Genomic DNA, 10,392 nt, shown 5'->3' on the forward strand with positions numbered 1-10,392 from the left:
ATTTCGTTTCGTTTATATATTAATTTAATTAATATAATAAATATAAAGTGAAATGAATGATGAGGTTTTACATTAGTGGTCTGACATTAAGCTGAGGTGAAATTAGGTTATACTACCCTACTTTGGCCGTTTACACGACAACTTTCTTCCCCATATTAATTTTGTAATATGTATTGTCAACTTTTCAATTGGGGTATTGGCAAAATTCAATAGGCCATAAGATAACAGTAATTCTATATTGTACATTCTTGAAGTTGTATATTCACAACTTTTATATATGAGCCAACAAACGTGGTGATAAATATTGTGAATAAGTTCTGAAACTTTAGCAAAATGGCAGTATTAAGTCCCATTCCATCTGACGGTACTAACAGAACTACAAGTACAAGAACAGAAATTCTACTTTTTCTGCATTATAAGATTTTTTTTTGAAGATCAATCTGGCTTTTTTGCGGATTATTTCATTTTTCAATGCCGTAACTTCGGAATTAGTACCTATTTTATTAACTTAAGTCCTTAATGATCTATTACTGTAATAAAGCATGCGGTTGTACCTAGAACTTTCAATACATTAACAATATTGTTGCCTACAATTTTGCTATGGTTTTGATAATGATGCCGATTTTATAATTTAGTGCTATTTTATAAAGGAATTAAGAGTAGCTGAGAACAAATTTGGGTTTAGTTTTCTTTGAGTTTTAATTTGTTGGTTGTCTGACTATTCTATAATAATATTCTGTCGAATATTGCCATTCTACAATATACACTTTGTTGTTTCATTTACAATCGAAATTTGTACAAGGTATATATAACAGTTTTCTGAAAATTGTCTTTTTATAATTAATACCTGATCTTCAGAAAAGGTTGCTTAGCAAATTTTGTTATTTTGTTTTGATCCGTCTTTGATGGTATTGTGGTATCGATAATCGATACATTTCTTAATTCTTTCTTGCTACGAGTTCTAGTGTTGTACGATTTGCCAAATATAACTGTCAGTTGTCAGTCGTACATCGCTGTTGGTTATTTCTATGAATAGTGTATAGTTCAGGATAGCTATGTGAATCTTTGCTACATTTGTATATTGCTTTTATACAATTTTATTCTTAGTGAGTATTAGAAATAATAAAACTACCAATAAATCTTATATGTAAAGTTTTTAAAATTTGTTTGAAGTTTTAATATCGTCATATATCCGGTTATATATTGTATGTCCATAAGGAATTTGCCCCACATAAATACAAATAATCATAAGCAAACTGCATTATAGTTTTGTAATTATTGTGAAACTAAGTAAATCCAAATGTGAACATATTAAATGAACGCTTTAAGTATAAATAAAGGCAATTAAAGACTTATATGTTATATCAAACTATCATGTTTTGATTATTGTTATAACCGATAAACATAGCTTACACATATAGCTTTCAGAACAATTTTCTGAAAATTTTGTTTATACAAATAAATTGCCAATATTGAAATCTTAAAATCTCAGAGGCCATAAAAGTACCAAATTTAAACACAAAAATTCTATAGTATCGTGATTACTTTTACTTTAATTTCATTTAATTTTAACTGAATTGAATTTAGTAATGTTATATGATACAATATTTATATTTTAATTTGTATTAATATTTTTATTTATATTCTGAATGAGTTATTTTTAAATTTAAATGGCCTAACCATTTATGAAACAACCCTTTGCCAGTAACTTAATGCATGGCCTTTTGGCAACAGTTCCACTTTTTGGTTTTTATGTCAACCCTTTAACTCTGAGCACGTCAGGAAAGAGTCAGAAGGCAAGAGTCAGAAAATTTTGCAGTTGACTTGCTGTTAAAAGTCACTATAAAATACTTTATAACATTTCTCTTGAAAAAAATTGAATGTAAGCGCTAAAATTACTCTACCAAAGAAAGTAAAAAGCCTTGCTTTTTTCTATTCCGAATTCAAAGAAAAAATTTTTTTGTGATTAATGAAATAACACTTTTTCCTAATTGCCAAAGGTTCAAATTAAAAGGACATCACGTAACATAATAAGAAAAAAATCTATTATGTAAAAGTAGAAAACAGACACTTCACATTTCAATTCTATGAGAGAATTGAGCAGTAAATATTGTAGAACAATATTGAAATCACAACTAGTATTGAATTTTAATTAGAGTCCTTGAATAGCTGTTTGCACTACATTAATATTATAGCCCCAAGTAGCGTCGTACACAAATACGTCTCGGAAAATATGTTGGCTGTGTTGTGCAAACTTGTAAAATGCTTTATAAAGCATTGTCATTATCGGGGCAACAAACAAGTGTAAAAGAACGCCAGATATCCTTGACAGTGGTTTAACTTCGAATGTGGAATGAAGGCTTGGCTTAATGCAATTTCGCTGTCGACAAATGCTTTAAGACTATGTCAACAACAACAACAACACTAGTAACAGTAATGCTAGCAATAGCAGCAATAGTGAAAATAATAACAACAACACTTCTAGCAAACGCCAATGAACTATTCACACAGACCTTCTAAAGCTTTTTACAAGCATTTCATCAATTCCGGAAGGTTATGGCAAAATATCCTTCAAAATGCGGAAGAAATCAATTGAGCGCAGCACGACATAAATGAGTTGCTAAGATATTTGTTTTTAAATAGGTATTTGGCATGAATTATTTTCGTAATGTATTTACGAAGACCTACAGTTCAGTTCATTTAAGATATGTTACTATACACATTGGTTATGTGGTATAATATGAAAAACAATGCCGAAGTGTACACGTGTTGGTTACCAATTTTGAGAAGTGATTGGATTTGTTTATCGTCAGATGTGAATATATTAGCTCTTTAGAAATTTAGTGAATATAATTTCAAATAATGAAGACATTTAGTTAATTGAAATTTATAAATATTTGAGCTTTTTGGTACACAACAACAATAAGTTTAGAGTTTAAGCAATAGATTAGAATAGATCTAAAGGTTGGGAACTTGTCACCACGTCACTGCATCCTTTGAGGGTTATTGTAAGAAACCCACTTCAGTTCCATAGACAAGTTTCTGTTTGAAATGTCACTATGTTCATTGTAGAGATGTTGCCTAATTCCATTATAAGTGGAAATATAAGTGCCTAGTTGATAAATATCGAAGTTTAAATTTAACGAGACTATCACAGTGACACAGAATGTGTTCTGCTGTTTCCTCTTCTTTCTAACAAAGTCCGCAGCTATCGCCTTTTGTCATACCTAGGTTCGATAGATGTTAGAGAGAAACCGTGAAAAACCCTGTAACGAGTCGGGTACCTTTTCTGTTCAGCATTAGAAACTCCTTAATTCTGGCTTTTGATCGATTCGGTGTGAATTCTTCAGCTTGTCTGCAGGCAATTACATTATCCCAATCAAGCTGAGCAATATAATATGACGTCGCCCCTTTTTTTGGCAAGTTCATCTGCTTTCTCGTTTCGCTGTAGTTCACTGCGTCCTGGGATCCGTATTAAGTGGACCCTGTTCCTTTCAACAAAATCTTTGAGAAATTGAAGGCATTTTCACACTAGTTTAAGTAATAAGTTTATAATCTAAATATTAATTTTTGATTAAAGCAATAATCTTCTGATTCGCTTTTTACTTTCCAAATAATATCATATTCAGATAATATCATGTTCAGATTTAAATGTAAACAAAATTATAATTTCAAACGCAGCTGAAGATCACCCATACTACGAACCACTTTATTCATCTACAATATAGGGTTTTTGATATAAACAATAACAGTTTTGATTTAGTCGATATAATTTTATATCGATATATAAAAATATGTTGATATTTCAACAGGCGTTCGAACAGTAGGCTTGATAAATCAGATATACTTGTTTATAGTACTGTTGAGCAGCGCTTATAAATCTTTTTTGTGCAAGTAGGCATACGAAATGATTGTTCAGGAAAAAATTGTAACAAAGTGTTGCACTATATACCGATGAAGCCCCGTATTTAGGCTTCAAAAACATTATAAGTAAAATAAAGAAGGTTCAAAAACATCGCTTGCAACTTAAAGTGTTCATCTTTGCGGGTTATTGAGTGGTGGCACGATTAACCACGCATACAAAAACAAAGAAAATCGTAATCTATCTGTCAATGCCGATCGGAGTAGAGCCTTGAACAACTATTTATTTTTCCATTTATGCATTAACATGAGTTGGATAGTTTTAGTTTCAACAACACTAGAGTATTATATATGCTATATTACCACAGAAAGTTATTGTTATTTGGCTGGAAATACAAGGTTCATGATAATTATAGTACTAAGAGAACTTCTCTAATTAAAATAACTAATCGAAATTAAAGAAAATAATAAAAAATATTTTCATATATTTCGAATTCAGTTCCTTTTATCAAAGCGGACTTTAAAAATCAGTTCAATAATTTTCAAAAAAAACATCTCAAAATCTATAGGTATATTTAAATATTTAGGAAACTTAAAAAATCTTTCAGTGTTTGGAGTACTTTCAACACATTCGGACTTTTGATACTAAAGAAACAACATAATATAATTTTTTGTATGGTTTCGTTTGATATAATTCTTATTCTCCACAATCTGGAATATAAGCCGTTCAAGGATATTTAGAAAGAAAAAACGTTCTATACAAAATTTTTTTACTTAAAATTTCAATTAGTGAAACCCATTGCATTAAGAATCTGCTTCAGTCCCAATTGCTTTTATCAATTTTGATTACAGCATTTGTCAATGTATTTTTAGATGTTATTTATCTAAATGTAAAATAATTGACATATTTATATATTAAATGTTACATATTTATAATTTAGTAGTTATGAGCTAATTTTACGGTAAATCAAGTTCGTGACAGTCTATTTAATAATACGGAAAATGTTATAACGTATTGACGTTAATTGCAATCCGTGCAGCACCTGAAACAGCCTCGTGCAACCAGCGTGTTATAGGAAACCACGCAAATACGAATCCATGGCTGGGATTCGGAAAAGGAGTGCAGAGCACATGACGCTTAGTTAATTACTGAAGACGACGAACATGTTTGCACCATTAGTTTTACAAGTGCAACACAACAGACTTTGCATAACATGCTGACATCACACCACACTGACACTACGAAAACTCGACTGTATGTGTCAGCACAGCTTCCGTTTCCGCTTCAAATGCAAAACGGGTTCACTTGATACACATCAATAAAATGCATTTACGGTGTTATTGCAAATAAAGTGTCCTGTGACAGGCTCCAGTGTACAGCTAGAAGTAGTTGAAACTTCCGTTGGCACTGAGGCACTTGCGTACTCTTTCAACCGTTCAATTTAACATAATATTTGCTTCAACAAGAATTTTTATTTTTAAATGCATTAAATGCATTCTTTTCCTTTTTTCACTTTTAACGTTCTGCACTGACCGTAACAGACCACGTTGCATTTCCCGTACCGCTTCGCTCGCCAGCAAATCACGCTCGGAACTGTTTTCTTGTGCTGAATGTTTGTGTTTCGAAACCCTACAAAACTTCTGGTACGTGAAGAAAATTGCTTTGCATATGGAAAACTAAAAAAGCGGAGAAAGGGTTAATGTTAGTCGACTTTGTAAGGTGTCGTTGTTTTTCAATTTCGTAGTTTTTTTATTAGAACTAAACACAGTGAAATAATTATTGGTCTCATATGTTAGCATTTGAGCGTAATTTGAGATTATTGAGTGCCAAAATAGAATAACAAGTCATTTGTAGTCAGCCTCAGCCTAAGTGATATTGTTAATGGATTTGCGATACCAATGGTTCTTATGTCAGTAATAAAATGCACAAAGGAAAATCCATTGTGGTATCAAAGCTCTAAGGCAATCTCCTACCCTCTAAAATGAATCGAAGAGCTATATTTACTTATATACGTTATCAATACATCATGAGCGTTTAACAGTATAATATAAATTTCGACGTAACAACTCAAAAAATTAATAACAAAATTATAAAATCTGTGCTTATATGGACGAATACACCAGGAAAGTTGTTGACTCGTTGCTGACCTGAAAAGTGTTATATCGTTTACTGTGCGATTATTCTAAGAAGACCGTAGAATAATTGAAGTGCATGTCTCCCTAATAAGTACCGTTCCATTTTTAAAATTTTTACTAGCCCTCTAGATGTTATCACCCAAAAAATCTGTGAGTGACGAAAGCGTTTTCGAAGATTTTAGAAGCAATTTCCTATTATGAAAGAAAAATGTTTAAATAATTCTGTTTTTATTTAACTAACTCTACCCTACGTGTGTAGGGTAGCCTTTGTGTAACAAAGGCTATACAGAGCAGAATCTCCTTACTACTCTCTTTTTTAAACTGGTACTTATGTGTACTAATACTGCGTAAAAGATTAATCGGAACCTTTTAATAATCTGTTTTAATGGTTTTGGAATTTTAAGGCGAAGGTATAAATAAAAAAATATTGGATTTGTAATTGACAGACTCGCCATTGGATTGACTGTATATGAGAGCTACTGTTTGACCAATAAATCACTTGACGGTTTTTTACGGTATTTGTGGCACTAGTTTTGAAAAAGATTAAAAGTAAAAAAAGTCAAGTACGGCTTTGGATCAGTTGGTTAAGGTGCGCTCATTCTGAGCTCCACATTTGGCAGGATCCGAGTTCGATTCCTGGTACTTGCAGTCTTAAAAAATAATTATTTAGTCTTTAACTTGTGACAAAAATATATCTGTCTTTCAAACCGAGATTTAAAAGACATTTAGGTCTGGAAGCTGGACTCCACACATTTTCTATTCTATTCAATACTCATATTAACAACGTTAATATTATCTATTATCTATTAGTTATTAAAAGAATAAATAATTAATTCTAACTAATAATTAGTAGTATCACATAAAAATGACAAATATGCATGGAAACAATTTTTGTTTAATGAATATATCATTTATAATAATTAATTAATTGCTGTGAAGATTTGAAAATTATAATTAGAAATAGAAAGTATAATTTATATAACCCAAAAAGTTTATTTAAAATTATTATTTTAATAATTTGTAACTCACTGATTCCAAAAAAAAAAAATATTTCATCAAAAAATATAAATATTGCGCATCACAAATTTTGATTTTCATTAAAACGATTACAGATTATATCCTCACAGGACCTTCAAGAATGGATATGTGGATTTTTAATCTAGTATTTGGTACCAATTTTTTAATCGTTTTCGTTGCTTAAAAAGTTTTTCTTTTTAATTCATCAGTTTTCGAAATTATAGTAGCCTACCCAGCATTAAGCATCGCCACCTCCAGTTGCACCGCGCGTTGTACACAAGTGCATGGTGTTATTTGAGAATTTGTTTGATTGATCATCACTACGAGGAGTCATGCCATCAGAACTTATTTGAAAATCCTCATCCTCATCATCGTCTTCTTCGAACATGGGCGGTTTGACAAGCTTCATAGCGTTTTCCATATGGAAAAGAACATTGTTCTTAGTAACGTCATCTGTCTTCATATCGCCCATTTGCATTTGATTACAAAATCGCTGAATATGTTCAAGAACCTCTCGCATTCCCATTTCAGAAGACTTATTGCTGATATTACCTATGATTTGATCTTCTGAGGAAGACTTATGTGGTTCCGCTTGCAAAGTTCTATTACTGCGACATGGACAAGTTTTTAACTTTAGATCAGTTTCATTGGTAACATTAGATTTATTACAAGACATATTTCCTCCTCCTCCTACTCCTCCTCCTCCTCCTCCTCCTCCAACTGCAACACCGCCACCACCGACGGCACCTCCTCCCTTTTCTGGTTTTAAATTCTGTGTCATCATAGCATGATGTTGGTAGAACATTTTGTCGTACTCCGACTTCATGCATAAGTAACGAAAATGACGTGAGTTCTCTTCACCATAGTGTATAACTTCTACACAAATAAATAAAAATTGTGGAATTTACATGCGTTATAATTGTGATTATTAAAATAATTATAAAATTGACTGCAATTCTAATTTACTTACTGTTATTCATGTCATTCTGCATTTTGTTAAGTGCCGCATTTGTTGCCTTGAGTTCCGTGGAAAAACGATCTATCTTGGCTGACAAGTCACGGAAGTTGCGATTGAAAACATCTGTGATGGATTTCTGTAGAAGAATGAATTATATTAATTTTTCAAAATATATAGCGTTGAATATTCACATTATTTACCGCAATGGCGCTTTCGACTGTCTGACGAATTAATTCAAAGAACTCCTCCGTATCATCATCCTTGTCCTCGTCATAATTAGCATTATTATTATGATGGTGGTTATGATGTACATGATGCTGCTCCTTCTTTTTTTCATTTTCATAATTTTTGTCGTAGACTTGATTAGCATACGATTTCTCCATACGTCCTGTTCTTTGCTTAACAAAAGAGTCACGTTTGTTATCAGGCATATCGTCCTTTTGTTGATATGATGGCTTCTCATTTGTAATTGGCTGGGGACGTCCCGTACGACGGCGGGTAGTCCCAATAACCGAGCTATTTGGCACAGGTGGTGCCCCACTAAGTTTATTGCATGCATTATAAGGTGAGTTGTTCATTATATAGCCATGTTCACGATCAATACGTGCAGTCTTTTGCACAACATTTACGTTTGCTTTAGCAGGGGGAATTTCATATTTGGTACCATATAATTCCTCAACGGATTTTCGAGTTTTCTGACGCACTACTGCCGGATTGCGCATTACGGGGTTTCGCTGTTTGTTCTGAATTTTTGCGAATTTTTTCCCAACCTATGTTTAACTAAAATATAAGTTAAATTTTAAAGGATACAAATTTTTAAAACGTTCGTTGAAAAATATTTATTTTTAATGACTTTTAAGAAAATTTGATTTCACAAATTAGTCATTTAATCATTGGCTACTTAAACATTTTATTAGAAAAATTGTTTGCAAGTTTAAAAGTAAGATTTAGCGGTTCTGAATCCAGTTCAGTGAACTACGCAAACGGAATAATGAACATAAATAATAAATGGGATTTTCAACAATAGAAACATGGCGAATAATAATCTGGAAATCTGTTGCTTTTGGATTTGGTTAAATGGAACCCTTAAAGTATTCCACCAAAATCTCAAATTTTTTATACTTTTTTAGTCCAAAGTATATTCGATTACTTAAGCGATGGGTGATTTTGGTTTTGCACTCTTAGCTATTGTTATTGCATTTTTCAATATGTTATGTTAGTCAAGTGATTAACTCCTTCATCTGGCAGTCTGTAAGAACAAATCTAAGGGCCGAATTATGTGTTGTAGATGTAGCAAATATAACAAATATAAACAGCAAAACGTAGAAAACGACATGTGCGTACAATGCATAACAACATAAAAACTCAAACAACACAAATTCAATCCGATCACCAAACGACGATAATTAGACGATATTCGTATGACTTGATTGAAGATTTTTCTTATGTTTACATCAAGAAACCAAAATTGAACTGGTAAATTGGTTTTGATCTCGACCCAAAAGAACGAAAAATATTATTTTCATAGGGTTAAATGGTTTAGATGATTTCTTACAGTACAACTAATGCTGCATGAATCGCTATTACAGTAATTGTTTAAAAGTACATGTCTCCTTTTGTTTTAATATTATGTTTTTACAATAATTAAAAATATATTTTTTAGTTGTTATACAACTAAAAGTAGGCCAATTACGCCATACTTTAATGATTCTATTTCAGTTACACATTCTTAATCTACATATGGCTAGGACATATGGTTTGTTTGCTGTTAAATACTTAGAAGAAAAAATCTATTAATGTAATATTATCCTTTTTTCAATATAAGGACACTTAAACGTTTGATGAATAATGTCTTAGTAATATTCGTTGTTAAATGAAATCATTGTTAAACGAAATCCAATCTTCCGTGAATTTAAATTCGTTTAAATTAGTATTTTGATAGTTAGAGATACTACATAAATCAACAATATTAATACTGCAAATACTTAATACTACATTAAATAAATTTTCTCGTATAATGAAAATACATTAAACGTGTTATCTTTAAACACAAACACTTTTCGAGATGCCTTCATTCCATTAGATGTAACGTAAGGCCCAGAAAGCATATTTTGAACGCTATGTGAAGCACACTTAAGCTATACAAGCGCTTAGAGCGCGATACATAGTACATAACATAGATAAATTATTCATGAATATTTATGAGATAACAAATTATTCCCACATGTCTGGCAAACACGTCCAAGAAGTATCATTGGGATTAATTTTGATAAATTTGATTTTTATTGGATAGATATTGTTTATTTTTATAATAAAGAAATATGTACTTACCGAAATCGGTGAGTCGTAGAGTTACTGAATGAAGCCAATTTTAAATGAGTTTCAGAGTTTAAGTATATAATTAATGTACTCTAAAATTT

At 31.5% G+C, this 10,392-nt stretch overlaps 1 protein-coding gene across 3 annotated transcripts; it reads right to left on the bottom strand.

Moving 5' to 3' along the window:
* Positions 1-7,027: 7,027 nt before the first annotated feature.
* Positions 7,028-10,392, bottom strand: LOC119685086. 3 transcript variants are annotated; one of them, XM_038099284.1, is made up of 5 exons: positions 10,304-10,392; positions 8,164-8,752; positions 7,985-8,108; positions 7,247-7,890; positions 7,028-7,193 (listed from the first exon to the last, which is right to left on the bottom strand). In XM_038099284.1, the coding sequence occupies exons 2-4, from the start codon at positions 8,692-8,694 to the stop codon at positions 7,253-7,255; spliced, it is 1,293 nt and encodes a 430-aa protein (XP_037955212.1). In that variant the 5' UTR covers positions 8,695-8,752; positions 10,304-10,392; the 3' UTR covers positions 7,028-7,193; positions 7,247-7,252. The 3 variants fall into 3 exon arrangements, with proteins under 3 accessions (XP_037955212.1, XP_037955213.1, XP_037955211.1); XM_038099285.1 differs by having other exon boundaries at positions 7,028-7,890; positions 8,173-8,752; XM_038099283.1 differs by having other exon boundaries at positions 7,028-7,890.

This window comes from Teleopsis dalmanni, chromosome 2 (assembly GCF_002237135.1).
Source record: "Teleopsis dalmanni isolate 2A chromosome 2, ASM223713v2, whole genome shotgun sequence".
In the NCBI taxonomy this organism is placed as follows: domain Eukaryota; kingdom Metazoa; phylum Arthropoda; class Insecta; order Diptera; family Diopsidae; genus Teleopsis; species Teleopsis dalmanni.